We start from the raw sequence: 23,885 nt of genomic DNA on the forward strand, positions 1-23,885 counted from the left end.
TTGCATGTGCCAGGTTTACTTTGGCAATTGTAATATGATTCAGAACACTGTAAGACCAATTGCACCAATAGCATCCACAAGCCAACCAACCGCCAAACAAAAAGAACACACACAAACTCAAAAGAAAGGGAAAAAAAGGGTGGGTAGCAAACTACAAGCAGGAAAGCAAAATCCTATATAAACAAAGAAGTTCAACACTGGTGTATATATAAGTTGATTGCACTATTTTCATCATAAATTTTCCTTATGGCTCAGTACTTCAGACACTGTTCGTTTTTGGGGACTGTGCGAGTATAGTTCCACTTTAAGCTGCAACCCACAAGGTTTTTTTTGCTCTACGCCATTGGATGGCCCTCTTTTGACCCTAAGTATGGGGGATTGATGCCAGGGTTGGGACCCTCCTGCATCAACTCTTTCACATGCAGAGATTCCTGCTCAACAGATCAGAAACGTTTGTGCTACTGCAAGGTGGGGATCCTTGGTTTCTTTACATTGGACACTTACTGAGCTAAGCATTCCCCCTACAGGGTCCAAGGACTGCTACTTCCTGGGGCTGTCACTCTGCTTGCTGTCCCATCCAAGTACCCCAGTCCTCAGTCCAAGGGTACAGGCAGTTTCAAGGCAGCGTCATTCATTCAGTGGGCCCTCTTGTTTAAGAATTCTTTATTTTTCTAAATTGTATTTACTCTCACTGCCTCTGTGGATTTATTTTGAAACAAGTTCCCAGTCACATTATTCTATCCCTAAATACTTCTGTCCTTAAAAAATATAAGGACCACCATCTTTTAATAATACATAATTATCACATCTATAATTAAAGAGTAATTCCTTGGTATAAAAATATAGTGTTCCAACTTTTAAATTTATCATTAAAAAAACAAAACAAAACACTTCATTTTAGGTTCCAATAGGCTTTAAAGCTTGGAAGGGTCTGTTTCTTTTAATTGTAGGTTAATCCTATTAAAATAAAAAAATTTAACTCCAAATTTATGTGGGTTTTGTTTTTTGTTTTTTTCGCCTTGCAGGGTTTTTTACCTTCTGTATTGTGCTGGTATCAGTTTTATGGTTTTATTAAACCTAAATATCTGGTCCTCAATTTAAAAAATATGTTAAAAAACTCCTTGAAGAGGTGTGAGGCCAAAAGTTTGGCAAGAATATGCAATGTGTGGTATTAAATACTGTCCACCATGAGGCATGTGAACAATAGTCGGTAGTGTCTCTTTGTGTGATATTAACAATCATTGATGATCATTCTCTTCTTTGTTTTTTTTCGTTTTGTTCCTCATGTCTTTTACTTTTTAAATTACACATATCATACAATTCAGTAATTGATATCAAGAAGAGGTGTACCATTACCACAATGAATTTTAGAATGATGATCATAGCTTTGGAGCTCTTATTTTAAGAAGGGTTGAAAAAGTAATTCTTTTTTGTTTTGTTTTTTCATAGCTAAGATATCTATTTTTTTAAAAATCATTTTATTGGGGCCTCATACGATTCTTAGCACAATCCATACATGCATGATAATTCTTTATCATTACTTGTTCCTTTAGAACATTGGTTTTCAAACTTCCTAATGCTGCTACCCTTTAATACAGTTCCTCATGTTGTGGTGACCCCCCGCAACCATAAAATTATTTTCGTTGCTACTTCATAGCTATAATTTTGCTGCTGTTATGAGTCATGTGAATATCTGATGCGGGATATATTTTCATTGTTACAAATTGAACATAATTAAAGCATATTGATTAATCACAGAAACAATATGTAATTATATATTGTGAAATATTTATTTCTAATTACAAATCAATGAAATTTTGTCTTGAAGCATGGTCTAGCATGGGCAACAGTCTTCAAGCTGATATTCCTATGTGGGCATATCTGCATGTGGGCGGACCCAAGCCATGCATTGGTTCCAGCACCACAATTGAAACGCATCTCTTCTTCATTCTTCCTTATTCAATGTCCAACTTTCACATGCAGATGATGCAAAGGGGAATTCCATAAGGTCAGGCGCCACCTTAGTTTTTAGTTCTCAATACTCTAGAGTTTCCAATACTCTTAAAGAGGTCTGTGCAGCAAATAAGTCTAAGTCTTTTGATCTCTTGACTGCTGCTTCCATGAGCATCGATTGTGGATCCAAGTAAGACAAAACCCTTGACAATTTCAACCGTTTCTCCATTTATCATGGTGTTATCTATTGGTCCAGTTGTGAGGATTATGGTCATCCTTACATTGACTTGTAATCCATACTGAAGGCCTCAATAAACAGCAAGTGTTTCAGTGCCTTCTCACTTTCAGCGAGCAAGGTTGTGTAATCTGCATACTGCAGGCTGTTAATAAGCCTTCCTCCAATCCTGGTGCTGCATTCTTCATTTAATTCAGCTTCTCTGATTATATGCTTAGCATATAGACTGAACAAATATGGTGAGAGGATACAACTCTGACACACACACATTTCCTAATTTTAAACCATGTTGTATACCCCTGTTCTATTTGTACAGCTGCCTCTTGATCATGTGCAAGTTCCAAATGAGCACAAAGAAGTGTTACGGAATTCCCATTCTTTTCTTTTCTTTTTTTAGTGATTAACAAAAGCATTTTAGGGGCTCATACAACTCTTAATCAAAATCCATACACACATCAATTGTATAAAGCACGTTTGTTCCTTTGTTACCTGCATCGTTCTCAAAACATTTGCTTTCTACTTGAGCCCTTGATATCAGCTCCTCATTTTTCCCCCTCACTCCCCGCTCCCCCTTCCTTCATGAACCCTTGATAATTTATAAATTATTATTCTGTCATATCTTACACTGTCTGATGTCTCCCATCACCCACTTTTTGTTGTCCGTGTTCCAGGGAGGAGGTTATATGTACATCCCTGCAATCGGTTCCTCCTTTCCACCTCACCCTTCCTCCACCCTCCCGGTATCGCCACTCTCACCACTGGCCCTGAAGCGGTCATCTGTCCTGGATTCCTTGTGTTTGCAGTTCCAATCTGTATCAATGCACATCCTCTGGTCTAGCCAGATTTGTAAGGTAAAATTGTTCCCATTCTTTTCAAGGCTGTGAACTGATTGACAGGCTAGACTCCACCCCGACACTTGATTATCAAGTTTACGTGACATTATGTGACTACCAGTTTATTCCAAACAAAGGTGTTTCAATCTGTCTCCGTGGTCAGTGAATGGCTGCAGTCAAGTGCTCTCAGCAATACACCTGTGTACTAGCCACACTGTAAAAGAACAGTGAGGCCATCTACTTCTGTAAAGACTTACAGCCCCAGAGCCCTCCTTGTACAGGGTCTCCCCAATGTAGTGTTGCTGTGCCTCAAAATTGACTTTGAAGGCTGTGAGGTTTTTTTTCCTTTTTAAATTTTTATTGTAAAATAGATCAAGATTTACAGAGCACATCATCAGTTTTACATTAAACAATTTGCACATATTTAGCTTTGTTTCATTTGTTGCCATTTTCTCAATGCAACAGCACCATCCCACCTCCCTATTTCTTCTCTCTTTTTTATTAGCTGGGATTTAATACATATAACATATTCCATATTTCAATTAAATCAAGTAGAATTGTACAGTTGCTACCACAATCAATTTCCAGGCAGTGAGTTTTTAGTCATCATTTTACTTCGGTCCAAGTCTTCTGTCCAAGACTCCATTATTAGTCCAATCCAAGAATACTAGGGCACTTGAAGTTGTCCATAGTTCATTCAAATTTACTGCCATCATGTTTGGTTCCAACTCATAACTAACCTTGTAGGACAGAGTAAAACTGCCTTGTGAGTTTTCAAGACTTTAATTCTTTACAGGAGTAGGAAACCTCTTATTTCTCCCAAGGAGCAACTTCTGGTTTTGACCTGCTGACTGACCCTGTGCTTAGTAACCCAAAGCGTACATAACTCACTATGCCACCAGGGTCCTTTACTAATGCTCTGTTATTTCCTTGACACCCCACCTACCCCCATAAATGGCATGGAAGCCACATCTGACACGAGGAGAATCCAAGTCTTCACTCGTCCAAGACCTGTTACTACAATACAGAGGTCAGACATGCCTGCAGTCTCCATTTTCTTTTACCCTGCTCTGACACCAACCATTCCTCCCACAACACTGTGCCCCTCTACTGGGTTTGATAACTCATTGCTGTGCCCACAGACAACGAACAGATAAAACTCACTACTGGGGGCTTTATTAGGAAAGTTAACTGGGTGTATTGCAAGTTAGGGTAAATGAACAATAAATATATACTCATTGGTCCCCAAACAGCTCCTTTCTTCAACCAGGAGCCAAGTTCTCTTTTTCTCTGAGCCTCTCAACCACATGGTCCTTAAGTCTCTGTCTCTGTGGGACAGAAAGTACCCAGGCCAGTCTACTTCACTGTCTTGGTCTCAAGGGCACCAGTGCAGCAACCTTTGGTGCCCCTGGTCACTTAAGGAAGAGATCTTGAACATGTCCCAATGGTGATTCTTCTTCCTTGATAGTTCCAGAATGCCCTCTGTTCCTGCTTCTAATAACCAGGAGAATGACAACTGAAAGTGACCAATCTTGATGCCCCTATTACCTTATGTCATATGTCTTATTTGCATAGTACCACCCAAAGTCAGCAGTTCAAAACCATCAGTTGCTTCTTGGAGGAAAAATGAACCTTTCTACTCCCATAAAGTTACAGTCTTGGTTACCCACAGGGGTAGTGTTCTGTCCTGTCCTATAGGGTCACTGTGATTTGGAATCAACTTGATAGCAGTGAGAGAGAGATGCCATTATTTTGTGGGAGCAACAGAAATTGAGCCGTACCTCCATCCTCAGATGATTTTTAAAAATCTTTGTTTACTTTTATACCTTCTAGCACATTTCTTTTCTTCTGAAGTGTCTGAAAAAAAACATCATCCAATGATTTTTTTTTTCTGTTTATGGGGGTTGGGAGTGGGGGAGTGGTTTCTAGTTTATAGACCACATTTTGTTCCTATTTGACAACTTATATACCTTTGGTTTTATGACATGTTGGAAATTTTACTGTTTTCATTAATGTTATCTGTTTTATACCTCTGGGTTCTGATGTCCATTGTATTGACTATAAAGATTAAAGGTTACAAGTTGTAATGTCAGTGGGAAATGCTAAGGGTGTTTATTTACCAGGCTGAGTCATAACGTTCTTTTGGGTCTACTAGTAAATGCCCAAAGGGGCACACCACTCTACTGCAAGCCTCAACCCAAAGGCATTCTGCTCAGGGTCATAGGTTAGCAACCCAGCTCTCTGAATTATGCCCAGCGAAGGCAACCCACTCCACAAACCAGTCTCCTGCACAAAAAAACTTGGCTTTATTTGCTATGTGGGTTGGGAAACCCACCACTCTGTTTCGTGGTCTGGCTCCTACTTGGTTGCTGCTCTTCTGATGTTTTGACTGTCTTCGGAATCCAGGAGGCTAAGAAGTTTCAACAAACACTTTATTACTGGTTAAGCTAAAACTTGTCGTCTTAGCCTTTACAGAAAACATTTCCCAATCTCTGCTTTTTTAAAATTTATAAAATAACATTTTTTATTTATAAAAAAACTAAATTGCTAGTCCTGTGGCATTTATAAAAATTATACTATTTAGTGACCACATATCAATAACTTAGTATCATACTTGTAATGCCTTTGTTTTTCTAAAATAATTCCTTTTCAAATTTATAATGTAATATATATTTTGTAAACTATATATATAAGGGAGAGATTTTTTGTCTATAATGAGAACAGTGACCTATGGACAGGGCCTATATGGTCCAATATAAAGCTTTTAATGATTTGGTACTAGAATACTTAGCCACACACTTTAGTTAGTCGAGTGGCTTTAGCAGATAACAGGACTACTGCATACCCAGAGTTTGAGTCCATAAACTGAAATGGACCTGAGAATATGTAACGTAATTTGAGACCACTGCCATTAGATTATCCCTCTTAAAACATCATTTTCTGATCAGCTTGTAGCAGAGACTATGGTAGACCACCACAATTGAGGTGTCCTACAGAACAGATAGCTTCTTTTGTTTTGCTGTTTTTATTTACAGCTTCATTGAAATAGAACTTTTCTACCAATAATTATACACTTTATATGTATACTTTGATGATTTATGAAAACATAAATTGTTCACCAGCAGTTTGGTATTAAAACAATATCTTTATTCTAAAAATTTCTCTCATGCCCATTTATGAGGCAATATTTATTGATCAACTTTTTGTCTCTAATGATTTTGTATTCCTAGAAATTTCATATAAATGGAATCATGTGGTATTGATGATTTCTCGGGTCTTAAATGGCCCATTGGAAGCTTTCGACTCATGTAAAGAGTTAAAACAATCTCAGAAACTCACAGGGGCAGTTCTACCCTGTCCTATATATAGATAGGGTCACTGTGAGCCAGTATCGACTCAAGGGCAGTGAGTGTGTGACACTGACAGCCTGTGGGTCAAATGTTCCTCATCCCTCGTGTGAGTTCAAGTAGAGACCGTACATACTCTAGTATAAGCCTACCCGGAATATCCGCACCTACTTTTACCACAAAAACTGCTGAAAAATCCGGCTTATACTCGAGTATATGTGGTATATAAAGGATTAGGGAAGGGCTGTTTCAGAGAAGAAAAAATAAAAAGATGATGAAGTCAAGAAAAAGTATATAGCCACTATTTGGGACATCCACTTTAAAGCAGGGAATGACCGTTCACAAGTCATGTCAAGAAAGTTACATACTACTATAAACCAAATTCCAAGCCCATTCCCATTGAGCTGATTCTGGGCGTGCTAAATAAGGATTCTATGATTAAATCGTAATGGAAGCACACAGTTTTGTCTTTCTCCTGAGTAGCAAATGGTGGGTTTGAATCACTGACCTTATTATTAGCAGTCTCTAGGGAACCTTACCAAAGACCCTCTTTTTCTAGAGGTAAATGGAAACCACTGAAGGATTTTAAGTAGAAATAGGAAACCGTCTAGTTGCTTTTCACAGTAATTCTGACAGCAATGAGGAGGAGAAATGGCAAAGTGGGGAGATTAAGAGGGGGGGTAAGTTCTCTTTGACTTTACAAACTAGAGCCAGTATTGTTGCGCATATAGTAGGCACTCAGTGATGTGAGGGGATTTTCAGAAGTTCATGGGAAATTTGTTTCCCTGTGAAGTTTTGGCATTGTTTGAATGCATGCGTCTGCTGTTCGTTGGCGCTGGGGTTGGTAGTGGCTTATATGGAATACCCCCACTGCCCCCGCGAGTGTGTGCAAGCGTGTGGAGTAGATCTGCTTGTTGGGGTTTTCCAGGCTGTGCGGCCTTTCAGAAAAGTGTCGGGCTTCCAACGCAAAGCTCCGTGGTCTCATCAGCCAGTCTTGCCAGAGTGTAACCCTCTGCCCTGCCCAGGACCCCATTGAATGATTGAACAAAAGGTGATTATAGGGTTCAAAAGAAGGTGGTGAGTCTATAGATAAACCAGGAACAAATGAGGGAGTTAAAAAAAAAAATTGCAGACAAATGGAATGAAAAGAATGGCGTCCACCCCCAACACCCCTCAGTGTTGTAAAGGGTCCTCATATACTTGTTGTTACTATACATACTTGATTCATCTTATGGCTTACTTAGTGCCTTACCATAAGATCTTCATGATCAAATTATCAAGTCTATGAATTGAAAAATTAAGAAAGCAGGCATACATAATGTAGTGAGGCCTGGGGAAGGGAGGAGTGTGTGAAATAAAGACGAATATGATAAATTCGTGGCTGAAATGCTGAATGTGTGGAGGCTCCTGCTTTCATCCCCCAGCAACTATGATGAAACTAGACTTTTATAGGGGGAAAAATGCCCAATAGGACCTTCAGTTCTAAAGAGGCCACAAGTCTATGAAAGGCACACTCTGGCTGTGTTGGAATGCTGTTAGTTGGGATTTTAAAGTAAAGCCCAAAGTACTATACCATTCCCCAAACCCATGGGTTTTTAAACAACAAAATATAATTAAAACTAGGTTAATTTTATTTACTCTATTGTTTTGATATGTAATTTACTGTGTTTAGAGGTTTTAGGGGGTATGTGTATGACCTAGGGCTGTTAACTTTGTGTTACAGTCCTGGAAAAATGAATTTATAAGTGTAATTTTGGGGTCTCTGAACCAGTTGCTCGCTCTTCCATTATTTCTTAGGGGAAAAGTATGTTCAGTTCTCGAATTTTTCATTGTTTGAACTTGAATTTGGAACTAATTGAGTTCTTTAACTGAGATAATCACTGTACAGTGAACCCTCGCCACTTCGCGCTTCGACTTCCGCGGCTTCACTCTATCGCGGTTTTTGCGTAACAGCGCATGCTCTGTCATTACTGCCACTGATTGGCTCATACTGTACATGCATCGCTACGTATCGGAGCTACGTATCAGATACATTTTTGCTTTTGTACAGTGTACTGTAATTATTTGCGATTTTAAAGAAATTTTATCTAAGCCCTATGATGGCTCCTAAACGAGCTGCTTCTTCTAAGCCTTCTGACAATAAAAATAAGCGCCAGAGGAAGATGCTCACCATCCAGGAAAAGGTAAAACTTTTGGATATGATCAAAGATGGCAAGAAAACCGTGGAGGTTGCACGCCATTTCGACTTGAATGAGTCTTCCGTTTGCTCCATCCGTTGTACTTCATAATATAATAAATAATAAATGATAATTGTCCAAAATGTTTTACTATATTTTCCCTTTTTCGTTTAATAAATTGGGTAATACGAGTGTAATGGTGACTAAAGGGTGTTTTTTCATGTCCTCTATGCTCTAACTACGAAAATATTTGATTTACAAATAAGGAATCCTACTTCGCGGAATTTCATTTACCACGGTAGGGTCTAGAACCGCTTAACTGCGATAAACGAGGGTTCACTGTACTCAGTAAATCAGAAGACACATGGAGCCCTTAACTCCATCTTTTCACCTCAGATATAAATCCTAGAGAAATATCCACACCTGTGCTAAGAGAAATGTTCAGTAGTGTTCGTTGTTGATTACAACCAAAACTTGGCAATAATCCTAGATGATCATCTGTGGGAAAGTGAATTACTATAAAAGCATACTATTCCCCCTGATAAAATGATTAAACAAACAAAAATAAAAGCATACTATTCAGCAGTGAAAATAATAAATCCAAGCTATAAGAATGGAACATCAATGTAATAAACAAAATAGTGACTGAAAAAGCTTTAAAAAATGATATACAGTGTGCTTTCACATTATGCAAAAATCCTATTATTGCACGTTTATATTAATAAATAGAAATACCAGATTTAAGAGCCTAGTCAGTTATTTCTGAGAGGGAAAGCAGCTGGAGGGCGGTGGGATTAGGAAAGGTTATGCGGTGAGCTGTAGCTCATTGTTCTTTAAAAAAAAAATACACATGAGTGAGCTTCAAAAAGCTTATGAAAAAGAATTCATTATCCAATTCCATTTTTTCCACAAGCTTTTTTGATGCCTCCTTGTGTGTTTGTATACATGTGTGACAATATTTAGTAAAATTAGGTGAGGGTAAATGAGTGTTTATTAATTTTCTTTTTTCTTACGTAGTTGACAAGTTTCTAATGAAAAAATAATTGAGCTTAGAGTATTTAAAAATTATTCTTGTTCTCAAATATATTTTGATAGAATCCAAAATAATCATAACATTTTATTTTGCAGATTTGTCTGAAGAATTAGCTCAGAAGCTGTTAGATATTTCAGAAGTATCTTCAATAACAATGGCCGGTTCAGACCCCACAGCAGTCCCAGAATCACCTAGAATTTGTCCTACAAGGGTCCCCAAAACACCTCGGACGCCCAGACTACACGATCCTAACAAAACACCCAGATTTTATCCTGTTGTTAAAGAACCAAAAGCCATTGATGCAAAGGTACATAAAACCACTTGGAGCAGAAAGTCCAAAAACCTTATCCTTTGTTTTAAAATTACAGAATGAAGCTTTTTAGTTTCTTTTACTTTTAAAGAATCATGTTTTAGATTGTAAAAATTCATGGGGAAGAAAAAGATTTTACAATAATAGTGTTTTCTCATGATAAATACCTTCATTCAATTCAGTAGTGTAATTAAAGACAATCTAAACAAATTAAAACAAAGTGTAATGCAGAATCATACTAAGTGGCATTTCTTTTACTCTTTGTGTTACAAATCTAGTAAAGAGACTTGTTAAGCTTTGTAAGTGGTATGTAAGCTGTTTGAGTTTTGTGACTTCGTATGATTTCATAATGTGTCACCTGCAGTGTGAAGATGTTTGAGTTGGTTTGCAGCCAGAGGGTTTTAACTTACTTGTTAAGTCCACACTGCTGAAAGTAATTGCGATGTTTGGCTACTTGTGTTTTAGAGTCCCAGAAAAAGAAAAACACGGCATAGTACAAATCCCCCTCTAGAATGTCATGTTGGTTGGGTAATGGATTCCAGAGATCACGGGCCAAGAACATCCTCTGTCAGGTACCCTGTTCGTTTTTATTTTTCTGTTCTTGATTTACAATTTGTTGGAAATGGTTATTAATGAAATATTTGGAAATATAAAGTATGTTAAAACTTTTTTAAAGATGTATACTTAAAGAGGAAAAATGTTTTTATAGTAATTCCATTAAGAGATTAATTCAGTAAGGTATTTGTAAGGAAACACTTATTTCCACAATGTTTTCTCTTGACCTTATAAACTGTTTAGGTCTATGAAAGTTACTTTCTTTCGAAAGACTCCATCCAGTACCTTGTTCTTACTGGCATTTAGTAGGTTCTTAATATATATTTGTTGAATGAATTTGTGTGCTAAGCTATCTATGCATACTGTACAAGAGTTGTAGAATTAAAACACATTATTATTTCCCTCCCCGCTCCCCCCTCCCTCATGAGCCCTTGATAGTTTATAAATTGGTATTTTGTCATATCTTGTCCTGTCTGATGTCTCCCTTCACCCACTTTTCGGGTGTCTTTCCCCCAGGGAGGAGGTCACATATAGTTCCTTGTAATCGGTTCCCTCTTTGCTACCCATTCTCCCTTTACCCTCCCTGTTTCGCCACTCACACCACTGGTCCTGTAGGGCTCATCCGTCCTGGATTCCCTGTATTTTCAGTTCCCGTCTGTACCAGTGTACCTCCTCTGGTCTAGCCAGACTTGCAAGGTCGAATTCGAGTCATGGTAGTGGGAGCAGGGAGGAAACATTTAGGAACTAGAGGAAAGTTGTATTTCTCATCATTGTTACATCGCACCCTGACTGGCTCATCTCCTACCCGAGGCTTTTTGTAATTTTCATTGAGTAAATGGAAATGCGTCAAAATGATCCGTCCAATACACCTAGTGTAAATGCAGTAGAAAGTAGTCAAGGGAATCAGCAAGTGTCTTCAGGAAGTATACCAAGACTTAAGAGAGTACCTTAAGTTTTTAGTTGAAAGAGTTGGTGGTGCGAACAAGGGGGACGATTGTATTTAGAAGTGAGGATATTAGTTTCAGACCTTTTGAGTCTTGGAAGTGTGTGAAAGATCCAGATAAAGGTCTCTAGAGTGCAGTTGTATGTATATCGATTAACTACACAGCCGTGTTTCTGGGCTAGAAGCGTGAGTGTTATCTGAATGGTTTGCAGTAGATAAGTTTTTTTAAAAATCATTTTATTAGGGGCTCATACAACTAATCCATACATACATCAATTGTGTAAAGCACATTTGTACATTCATTGCCCTCATCATTCTCAAAACATTTGCTCTCCACTTAAGCCCCTGGCATCAGGTCCTCATTTTTTCCCCCTCTCTCCCCCCTCCCCCCTCCCTCATGAACCTTTGATAATTCTTTGATAATTTATAAATTATTATTTTGTCATATCTTGCCCTGTCCGACGTCTCCCTTCACCCACTTTTCTGTTGTCCGGCTCCCAGGGAAGAGATCACATGCAGATCCTTGTAATTGGTTCCCCCTTTGGAAAGAATGGAAAGAAAAAAAAGATAACTCTTCTAGTGAGAGTGTAGAATGAAAAGAACTGACATTCTAGGGGAAAGCTTTGAGGAGGAATATCATTGTTTTGGGCCGGATTGATCAGAGAAACAAATCCAGCGGCATTCATATATGTGTAAGAAAGAGCTTTATATAAAAAATAATTATATACCAGGAAAACATCCCATCCTAGTCCAATTTAAGTCCAAAAGCCCATCTTCAGAACCAAGTAGCCACATGCAATGATGCAGAATGCAAGAGCTTCACAGTCTGGTGGGTGCAAAGTCCTGTGTATCCAATGGCAATTGAAGCATCTCAGGGCTCCGGTAGGTCCCAGAGCTACTTATAAGCAGGAAGGTGAAAACAGAGAGAAGGGGTGGGGTTTCCAGGGCTGCCCTTATGAGAAAGCCACACGCACAAGGAGGCACTATCAGGCCTGATTGACAGGTTGAATACTTACTACCTCTATAGTTTTGTAACTACCACAGACCACTCCTTGTCAACTTGAAACCTTTACTCAACTTTTTAGGTATACGTAATTTTTAAAACAAAGGTAATAGTAAAATGACATTTGTGCCTAGCAGGATAAAACTAAAATGTATACAACTGAAAATGTGCCAGCCTCTTTTAAGCATAATATTCTGTAAGTGAACAAGACAAAAATATGCAATGTCAAATACTTGCAGTTATGTGAACACCTGCACCATAATCTTATCAACATGTACACCCACCCCCCCCAACCAATGAAAGTTTGTAAGCCAGCCACTTCATGCCTTTATTCCCCCATTTTGGGTATCCAGTTTCTCCAGTTTCTATACCACCCATTTATATCAGCCTGTGCTCTGAGGAGACAAGTATGTTCTTTGATGTGAGGTATCCTCATTCCGGTTGGAACCTTGTAAGTCTGCATCCATAAACAAAATCAAATCAGGACAGGCCATCCATAAAGTCAGCAGCAATATGTACCGATTCACAGGCTCAAAACTCTCATATAAACCATATTGTGCTAGTTGCCCAGATGTCTCATTTTACTTTTCACCATCATTTATTTATTTATTTTCAGCAATAAGGGAGATGTGTTGCTTGCAATGGCCGTGGAGTAATTGGTAACATTTAGTATGTACTGGTCTTGACTTTTGTTTTTCAACCACCATTTCTATATCTTTCTTTGTCAAAAAGTAGGTTTATATTGACAGTATGCTTGGGTTTTGCCTTGCTTTTTATTAGCCATTCTGACAATTTCATTTGATTGGTGTGTTTTTACTATTTGCATTTAATAAAATTATTAATATAGTTTGATTTAAATTTATTTTCTATTTGTTCCAGCTGTTATTTGTTTTTTTCTCTTGCTGTTTCTTTTTTAAAAATGAGTATCATCTATTTTATCTCTACAATTTTTCGTTTATACTTGTGCGTGGGGTTTTTTTGTTTGTGTGTGCTGGTTCTTTAGACTTGACTACATTTTTAACTTATAACAGTTTATCTCTATTATTATATAAATTTCATACATTGTATAAGAACTTTAGAGCAGATACTTCTATTTCCTCCCTCACATCGTTTGTGCTATACTTTGTCAGTTGTTCTTTCAATTAAAAATGGTGTTCCAAGAAAACAATAGCTGGTTCAGCTCAAAACTTACATGAGTACTTTTCCTTAAGCTAGTCATTTTACTTCAGTATGCCACACAAGTGCTTTATGCCTACCTCAGTCTTCACGCTTCATTAAATGCAACCCAAGGTAAACTGGTGCTCATCCAGGCCGCCCCCTCTCCCCGCCGCCCCGCCAATTGCAAAATATGTAGCAGTTGAAGAATACAGTGACTGATAAATACAGCTTGGGCCACTTGCTTTTGTATCGTCCCTAGAAATGCCAACACAGTTAAAAGGGCAAAACTTTTAGTATGAAAATCTCTTAATTTAGCAGACTTCCTCAAAGGTTCTTGGAAACCCTTTATGGCTCATAGACAACATTACTACATTTTGAAAACCACTGATTTAAATTAGTGCTGCAGGAAGATCAATTTGTTGACAAAATAGAGGGGAGAGGGCTAGACCAGAGGATGTACACTGGTGCAGATAGGAACTGGAAGCACAGCGAATCAAGGACGGATGATCCCTTCAAGACCAGTGGTGTGAGTGGCGATACTGGGAGGGTAGAGGGAGAGTGAGTTGGAAAGGGGGAACCAGTTACAAGGATCTACATGTGACCTCCTCCCTGGGGGCCAGACAACAGAAAAGTGAGTGAAGGGAGATGTCGGACAGGGTAAGATATGACAAAATAATAATTTATAAATTATCAAGGGCTAATGAGGGAGGGGAAAGCAGGGAGGGAGGGGGAAAATGAGGACCTAATGCTGGGGGCTTAAGTGGAGAGGAAATGTTTTGAGAATGATGAGTGCAATGAATGTACAAATGTGCTTTACACAATTGATGTATGTATGGATTGTGATAAGAGTTGTATGAGCCCCTAATAAAACGATAAAAAAAAAAAGAGGGGAGTAGGCCTGGAAAATCAAGGAATCTAGTTATTTCATGTAAAACAGGAAGAAGGACCTAGATTTGAATTTTAGCCTGGAAACAAAAAGGCATTGATTTCAAGAATTGGAATTGCACATATGATTTAGGGATGAGATTTTTGCCTTTATCTTTGTGCCAGACTTTACTCCTTCCTTTTACTTGCCCAATTTTCACCATCAGCCTAATTATTCTAAATAAGAAAACTAAGCTTCTCCTGAATACTAAAATGAAATAAACTGTGAACAAATTTGAACTAAGTTAATAAAGATCTTGAAAATGAGCAGATTATTTAGTTATCTGATTCTACTTATGTTGTTTTTTAGTTTGATAATTTTATGACATGCTTTATCAGCTTGTGAATTTACCTATGTGTTGAACATAAATAGCACTTTAGAGCTTTCTTTAATTTAGGGGAATTTTTGGTTACTTAGACTTCCTTCAATGAAAAATACAGTGCAAATTAGTTTAAATACTTGGTTTTTGTATTTTTGTTTAAAGGCTTTTTTCTTCCCCCTTTTGAAGCAGTTCAAATACTACTTCTCCTTCAGAAGGCACACCACTAGTAGGAAGTTATGGGTGTACCCCTCATTCATTCCCAAAGTTCCAGCATCCTTCTCATGAACTTCTGAAAGAAAATGGCTTTACCCAACAAGTGTACCACAAATATCGTCGAAGATGCCTGAATGGTATGATGCCTGTTGTTTACTTGATTATATTTAACATTAAAATATGATTTTTTAAAAATTTAAGTTATTTACTAGTAACATAGGCATTTTATTTTCTTATAATCATCTTAAGTAAATGTCTATATACTTAAATTTTTGCATGATAGATATATTAAAAGTAGAATTTGGAATATTGCACTTGTTTCTATTGACAAATATTTTCATTTTAACTTTACCTCCTAAATTAAGCTTTTTGTCTTAAAATTTTATCAGTGAGTCAGAAAATAGATTAGCATTTGTCTTCTGCTTAGAAGAAACCTAAATGCATTTTGAAGATTCACGTTTCCACTTTCTTCATTAAGAAAAGTAAAATGTCTACTATCTTGAATTTTGAAAGTATGCCTTATATGAAAAACATGTTCTATTATTTTAACTTTCTCCAGATAGGAAACGCTTGGGAATTGGCCAGTCCCAAGAAATGAATACCCTCTTTCGTTTCTGGTCCTTTTTCCTCAGAGATCACTTCAATAAAAAAATGTATGAGGAATTTAGACAACTTGCTTGGGAAGATGCAAAAGAAAATTACAGGTCAAATATTTTCTAATATTTGTATACTTGGATGGAGTTTTGAAATAATAGTAAAACTAGTAATGCAATGTCCTGGTTTTGTTTGGACTGAAATTAGTTCGAGGGAGGGCTGTATTGGTACATAGAGCATTATTCTAAAACATAGCAGCTTAAAGCAACAAACATTTGTTAATTCACAAGATTTTTAGCTATTGCTGGGCAGTTCTGGCGCACGGTGCCCTGTGAGTTTGCATTCAGGGTACTGGGCAGAGCTGTAGTCCCTGGAGACTCTGCCTGAAGGATCCTCTTTTCAAGCTCACGGATGAAGCTGTTGGCAGGAGGCACATGGGCTCCTCCTTATGATGGCTCACAGTTTTGGGTTTACTCAGAAACAAGTGTCTTAGAAGAAAGCATTCTTCTGACTCATGAACCTTGAAGGAAAATGGCTTTACCTGAGAATTAGCATCTTTTTTACCTTGTGATTACAGCTCTTTTAGCAAAATGTCTACAATTAATGATATTTTACACCAAAACATAGGGGTCTCTTAGTAGCTGTTTAATTAATTTATCTTAATGAAGTTGAAGGGGCCAACTACACCTAAGATTCAAGATAACAGGGTGTGGTCTTTATCTAGAGTGAAGATTATATTCTAGCAGATTTAACCAGGCACAGACACCAATATAAATGTGGGTTTGGAAAAAATCTAAAACACTCCTAATTTGTTACTCAGTCCACTGACCAAATCCTCATAAATAACGAAAAGAGAAAGCTACCCTTCTAAGGAAGCCACATTCGAGCTCTCAAATGGTTCCTTTCGTTCTATGGGTTCCTTATGCTTTCATGGGGCCTATGGTAGAATCAGCAAAAATAGCGTTATTTGGATAACTACATGGATTACTAAAGGACCAACTCTTGGATTAAAAATGCATTTAGAACTTTAATTTCGTTTGGGATTACTTATACCATGTGTGCTTATTTCCATGTAGCTAAATATGAGATGTTGTGTTGTCATAGCAAAACTTTGCTTATAAAACTTGCATTCACTTCCCACAGGTACGGGTTAGAATGTCTGTTCAGGTTCTATAGTTATGGACTGGAAAAGAAATTCAGACAAGAAATTTTTAAGGATTTCCAAGAAGAAACCAAAAAAGACTATGAATCAGGTAAAAAAAACAAACAAACATTTATTCTCTCTAGAAATTGTAATTCTATGAATATCTAAGGAAGGAATTCATAATTTTTTTCCCTTTTGGCAAACTATTTAAACTCTAAACCATTATTGGTAGTTTTTGATGAAGGATGGGGCACTATAAAGTAAGAAAGTACTTTCTGTGAGATATTAGACAAAATCTCCCAAATGTTTCTTTGGCTGGATCCCAGATATGCATCCCATTTCTGCTGCAGTAAAACATACAAAAACACAAGCCTGTATTAGGCAGACACCTGTCAGAAAAGAAAATATTTTACACTAATAGAGAGCGATAGAAAATTGTAAGACTATATCCAGTCAACAGTGAAAGAGGTTGAGACACAAGAAAATAAGACTGCCCCAGTAAGTTCTGGCTCTCACGGGATTCACTGTCCCTATTTTTGTGATCTTGGGCACGTTTTTTTAAAAAAACCTTTTTAAGCTTCAGTTTCCTCATCTATAGTACACACAAGAAGACTTTTCTTACAGAATTCAATTTAGATATATAATAAAGCACTTAGACAAATACCTGTTGTATAGCAAATGCTCAATATAGGTGTTAAAAATGTTAGCTACCATTATCATTAACTAACATATCTAAATCTCAAAAACTGTAGGTAAATATGTAGTGTAAGATAGTTTATCCCCAAATCACTGGTTGGATCATGTTCACTATAGATCACTTTTTTAAAGTTTTGTATAATTGATATGTATATTTTTCTTTATTATTAGGTCAGCTATATGGACTAGAAAAGTTTTGGGCTTATCTAAAATATTCTCAATCTAAGACACAATCTATTGACCCAAAACTTCAGGAATACCTCTGTAGTTTTAAGAGGTTAGAAGACTTCCGTGTTGATGTAAGTTTTAAGTCCTTAAGTATTTTTTTAAATCATTTTATTGGGGGCTCGTACAACTCTTATCATCCATCCATCCATCCATCCATCCATCCATCCATCCATCCATCCATCCATCCATCGTGTCAAGCACAGTTCTACATTTGTTGCCATCATCATTCTCAAAAGATTTGCTTTCTACTTTAGCCCTTGGTTTCAGCTCCTCATTTTCCCCCCTCCCTCCCTGCTCTCTCCTCCCTCATGAACCCTTGATAATGTACAAATTATTATTATTTTGTCATATATTAAACTGTCCAAAGTCTCCCTTCCCCCACTTTTCTGTTGTCCATCCCCCCAGAGAGGAGGTTATATGTAGATCCTTGCAATCAGTTCCCCCTTCCCGCCCCACCCTCCTGGTGTCACTGCTCTCAGCACTGGTCCTGAAGGGATCATCTGTCCTGCATTCCCCTTTAGTATTCTTTTTATTAACCTTACAATTTGATCTCATACCAATGCCTCTCTTTGTTTTTTATTTTTATATTTAACTTTTGTTGAGAAATACCAGCTTTTAAAACAGGTGCGAAAACAATACACTTTTTCAGTATGTTAGCCACCCCCCCTCCAACCCCCCACCCCCCCGTATTAGCATCTTACATAAGAGTACCAAAGCTACAAGGGCTCTAGTTTATACATGCAGGGTTTATTGCAAACAAAATGTGTTTGAAATTTGTCTCAGTGATCAGTGGGACTTGTCTCAATAGTACACTAGTCATGTTCGTGTGCCTTCAAACAAAACAAAAGTCCAATTAAAATAATAGCTTCTGATGGGATATGTTGGACCCTTGAATTTCAAGGCAAGGCAGAAAAGTTAGCTCAGAGGGTTGTGGTGACTGTTTGTTTTGAATATTCCAGAGGGGTAATCTTGATAGATTTTCTTGAAGGACACAGGACTATCCCAGGGACTTATTAGAAAGACACTAAAAAATTTGAAAAAATGCATTGTTGAAAAAAAAAAAAAAAAGCCGGGAAAGTTTCAGTGAGGAATTTTGTTCTCATTATGACAATAAACCTACTCATTCTTTGAAGGTAGGGAGGTTTGTAGGGAGGCTTGTCCTACAAGAATTTCATTGAGAAACTTACAAGGGTATAAAATCTTTGGGTTTGGCATAGAGAGATGGAAACAGTTGTTTTCAGAAATAGATTAAGGAAATGATAGGAAACAATAGCTTCACATTTTGATATTTTTGTTTAATAAAGCTTCCTATGACTTTGAACAATACAATGTAACTACACACAGTATAATTGTCAGTTCACTTTTGTTTAGATAAGTTCTTATTGTAACTTTTATTAATTTTAATTAATTTCTAATCTGCAGTTTGAAGAATTCTCAGTTTTCAGTATACTTTTAGGGACTTAAAGTTTTTGTAGCTTCTGATGGAAGTAGGGGCCCCACAATATGTTAGGGCAAGAATAGTATGTTCATATATATAGGCAGGGTAGTAGATTTCCACAATGTGATTCCAAGAGGAAAGGAACACTTGGGGAAACACAGGAGACAAAGAGCAGAACAGAGAAGGGAGTGGGGGATAAGAGACTCTATTACAAAATTTTAAAAGCAGACTTAAATGATCTGGAAGGAGGAGTGGGAGGTCCACCTGAGTTTGCTGTCGAGTTCAGTTGTCTTGCAGTTTGTGTAAGGGGATTGGACGGACCATTTTATTTGGAAATGCCCATACCACTAGAATCAAGAGTTATTTTTCTTGGGTTACCAAACAGTTCAGAGATGTTCCCACTTTCTCATAGTCATTTATAGTAGTGATTCTTGCCCTATCTGAACGGAAATAAGTCAGACCTCCTCTTTTAAATACAATGGAAGCTTTCAAAAGGTGGTCATTGTCTTAAATTGGCCCTCTAAGAAAATATTAGTCTAGTCTTCGATGTTTCTTGATTCTTACACCTCTTACAGGAAAGCCCTGTAAAGCTGGCATTTTCTTTCTTTCTTTTCTTTTAAAATAACGATATATTTTCACTAACCCCCAACTCCCCACCCACCTCTCACCGGCAGCTTACAATATCATGAAAGGGGAAGGGACAATAGTAAAAGTTGTCAACTATGTTTTTTCATGATTTGCAGCCTCCTCTTAGTGAAGAATTTGGAAGGAAAAGACATTCATCTACTTCTGGGGAGGAGAGTAGTCAACATAGACTTTCACCTAATTCCTCTACAAAGCCACCAAATGCTGCTACACCTACATCTGCCAGTCAGCTGCAGGTCCCAATAAACTCTTCCAGAAGGAATACTCCACAGGAGTCCATTGACGACTTACACCAGAACAGCGCTGCCTTGGTTTCAACAAATGGTGAATTGCATGAGAAATAGACTCTATGAAAATTGTTTGCCCTTGAAATCAACATTTACATCAATATTTATTTGAGAAAAGTCTTTTGAGGCTTACTTGTGAGAATCAGAAAAAAGAAAAAGGAAGAGAAGTAATTTTTTTCCTAGCAAAACCTTTTCTCTGATTTCACGATCAAAGATAGTTTTGGGGACCTTTATAGAAATCTTCCATTCATATATTTTGATCTCAGTTTCTTTTTCAAAGCTATTATTTTTAAAAGCAGCATTCTATACAAATAATGCAAAAACGTGAGGAATGCCTGACACTCCAGCTCATACTTCTTAAAGAAGATATAGTAAGTTGTGTTCATCTCGTCTTAGAGCTTTCGTAAAAAAATCTAAATTACCCCACTATCAATTCATATTTGAACTTAACCAGATGTAAAGGAAGATTACGTATGTTTTCTTAAATTTAGAAAAAGAATAGGAAATGATAAGTTTACTTTTCTTTTAGACATATTGTTTAAAGGAAAAATAATTTTTTCCCCCGTAAAAGTATATAAAAAGATTGCAGCTACATTGAAGTATTTACACTTTGAATGCTGGGTGTGTGTGTGTGTGTGTGTGTGTGTGTGTGACACATTTTCTGAATAGGAAACGTTAACTTATGATTGATTATAAACTTGCACAAGTAATTGGAAACTGGGTTGGGATTGGTTGGGATATTGTCCTAAATTAATTAAATCTTGCACTGTTTTAAATGTATGTGTTGTTTGTATGTAGGTGGGTATGTCACAAGCTGCCAGCTCATCTTCAATCTGAAAGAAGTACTTAATTTTTCCTTTAAATTTGTTTTATGCTCATAAAGTGTTTTCAAGAGTTAGCAAATTTATTCTGATTTTTATTGCTATTGCAATTAATATAAATGATAGTTTCAGTTTTGTGGGAATTAAAAAAAATAAAGTGCTTATTTCTAAATTATTTGCATTGATTCGTTATTTTCTTTTTGTTTAGAATAGAAGTGAAAAGCTGTAATATTTATAAATTCTGTTAGTGGACCATTATGTATTATGAATGAAGTCTCAATTATAAACAAAATTATTTTTATTTAGTACAACCTATTGCACATACTTATTGGCAGATCTAACTAACTTCAATTTATAAAATTTCCTTTTTTTTTTTTAAAGTGGAAGTTTTGTTAGACTAGAGAAACAAATCTAAGGAGACTCATGTGTAAGAAAGAGCTTTATATAAAAGAACAATTGTCTATTGAGAAAACATCCCAGTCCAGCTCAGATCAAATTCATAAGTCTGATACCAGTCTAGAAATTCCTCTTCAGACTCATTGCAGCATGCAATGTCACCGAATGCAGGAAGGTCACAGATCAGTGGGTGGAAAGTCTTGTGGACCAGTGGAAGTGAAAGCATCTCAGTGCTGACATAGGTATCCATGTGGCTTCTCCAGCTCTAGGGCTCTGGCTCCATCAACTTAGCTCCATCTGGCTTGTCAACAGGAATGTCTTGTAGGGAGAGTGTGTGTCCCACACCCAGGGAGGAAGACAGAACTTCAGAAGGCCAGGCCCATACAGAGGCCTCATTGGCTATGACTGATTGACAGGAGAGACTCCACCCCTCAGCTCAAGTGACAGATTATGTACCTGCCACAGGGGTTGGGATGTCTCATCTCTTCCGCTCCCCCTATTTATAATCATAAGAAGATAATTTCTTTAATTTCACAAAGGTTATACACAACAGTATTAAATACATTTAAAGTGCTTTGAACACATTCATTTTTTCACAGAAAATTTTGCTCAGATTACTAGAGATAGAAAAACCATAAAAGGAAGAGATAGCTGATTGTACTTACTGATTATTAATTTAGGTTCAAAAGGGAGGAGATCTTATTCTTAAAAAATGAGCTTTAAAATACATATAATCTAAATAGAGATTTTGTATGGTTATTTCCCATGCATACATGATAACATGTAGCTTTATAATTTTAAATATTTAGAGGGTAATTTTGTTGATACACTTGATTCTAAGAAATAGTAAAATTTAAATATACAGTATTTTAAAAATGAATTTTACTTAGAGATATGGGAAAGGGGATGTAAAAATCTAGTGGATTAGGGTAATTTTAAATGTTTTCTTAAGTAGATATGTGGTTCTGGCTTTTCAGAGAAAAATGTATTAGATATAAGTGAGCTTTTGAATGATTCCAAATTCTTAATGCCCTTTTTGTGTCAAATACACATATATGAAACTTGTATTAACCCAAGACTTTCTAAATATGCAAATGTAAATTTGATTGAAAAGGTATTTATTTATATGAATGAAAAATTTTGTGGCATGCATTAAATAATAATTTTACCATAACTTTGCTTTATAAAAGTAATACATGTAAATTGGGAAATTAAGAAAATCACAATAAACAAAATGAAATAACATTTTTTAACCTTTTAAAAAAGTCATTTTTATTGGGGATTGTACAACTCTTAATCACAGTCTATACTATTTTGTAAAGCACATTTGTACATTTGTTTCCCTCATCATTCCCAAAACATGTTCTTTCTACTTGAGCCCTTGTTATCAGCTCCTCATTTCCCCCCGCCCTACCTCCCTGCTCTCCCCTCCCCTCATGAACGCTTGATAATTTATAAATTATTATCTTAGTCATATCTTACACTGTCCCACATCTCCCTTCACCCACTTTTTGGTTGTCTGTCCCCCAGGGAGGAGGTTATATGTAGATCCTTGTAATCAGTTCCCCCTGTCTACCCCACTCTACTGGTATTACCATTCTCACCAGGGCCTGAAGGGGTCATCTTTCCTGGATTCCCTGTGTTTCCAGTTCCTATCTGTACCAGCGTATATTGTCCAGTCCAGCCGGTAAAATACATTTAAAAAAAATTGATATGATGCTCACTCATAGTGTTGCAAAACAATTTTTTCATACACAATGCTAAAACCAAGATAAAACCAACTTCAATAGTTGATTCATACTCCAATCCTATATAGTTTTTTTTAACATGACAGCTTTATTATTTATTCCACTTTTAAGTTGTATAATCTCTTATAGGCTACTTATAACCAGGACATTCTCCCCATTGATTTCCCCACACACACACACCTACATTTCCCCCACACCCAGCTCAAAACCTCTCCACCCAGATCACACTCTGGTTTTAGTCATAAAGGTGGGGACTTTTGTCACATCACTGATTGAAGCTGAACAATATGAGATGTTGCCGCTTTAATCAAAAGTGCTTTTTAATCTGCCCTTTTTGACTGCTCAGTGGGTCACTGACAAAAGGCCCTCTGAGTGCCTATATACAGTTTTTAAGACACCTCATCTTTCTCCTGTGGAGCAACTGGTGGATTTGAACTACCCACTTTGCCATTAAACAGCCCAGTGCCTACTCCGCAGTGCCACCAGTGCACCTTGAGGGAAAAATGTTCTGATACTATTAATATTTTTGTTAGCGGTTGGTTTTAAATAAATTCCAACTCATAATGCCCTACACTATAACTTGTACTAGCAACATGGTGTTCTAGCCTACAGATACCTTATAGTTTGTGTAGCTAGCTTGTGACCTGGTGTTGGCTCTTTATAGACAATATGATTAACAATAGCTATTTTTTACAATCTTGGAATTATTTCTTAGAATAAGTAGAGGTTGAAATTCTAAATATTTGCCCATTTAACTCTATAGAAAAGTTGCACAGTTTATACTGTAACCAAATAGCATCAGTTTCACTCTCTCTACACTTTATTACTGCAAATATTTCTCTCTGTTAGGTTGAGGAGTAAAAAATATTTAAAATCTCATC

At 37.0% G+C, this 23,885-nt stretch overlaps 1 protein-coding gene and 1 non-coding gene across 3 annotated transcripts in view; one reads left to right on the plus strand and one right to left on the minus strand.

Annotated features, from left to right (window-relative positions):
- Positions 1-21,035, plus strand: part of LARP1B (La ribonucleoprotein 1B) — a 106,403-nt gene extending 85,368 nt beyond the window's left edge. The window contains exons 13-19 of one of the 2 annotated variants that reach the window (XM_030884789.2): positions 9,674-9,885; positions 10,354-10,460; positions 14,984-15,144; positions 15,567-15,711; positions 16,745-16,854; positions 17,613-17,740; positions 19,851-21,035. In XM_030884789.2, coding sequence (XP_030740649.1) covers positions 9,674-9,885; positions 10,354-10,460; positions 14,984-15,144; positions 15,567-15,711; positions 16,745-16,854; positions 17,613-17,740; positions 19,851-20,096 — 1,109 coding nt within the window. In that variant the 3' untranslated portion in view covers positions 20,097-21,035. Of the gene's footprint in view, positions 1-9,673; positions 9,886-10,353; positions 10,461-14,980; positions 15,145-15,566; positions 15,712-16,744; positions 16,855-17,612; positions 17,741-19,850 lie in introns of both variants that reach the window. The other variant, XM_045287384.1, reaches the window with a different exon arrangement.
- A 2,224-nt stretch (positions 21,036-23,259) lies between these two features.
- LOC115868603 lies at positions 23,260-23,392 on the minus strand. The gene has a single exon (XR_004045692.1). It is a non-coding gene; the product is annotated as a small nucleolar RNA SNORA21 (small nucleolar RNA).
- Between the last annotated feature and the right edge of the window lie 493 nt (positions 23,393-23,885).

The sequence above is a fragment of the Echinops telfairi genome, unplaced genomic scaffold, assembly GCF_000313985.2.
Source record: "Echinops telfairi isolate 266 unplaced genomic scaffold, ASM31398v2 ScPeMD7_14;HRSCAF=57, whole genome shotgun sequence".
NCBI classification, from domain to species: Eukaryota; Metazoa; Chordata; class Mammalia; order Afrosoricida; family Tenrecidae; genus Echinops; species Echinops telfairi.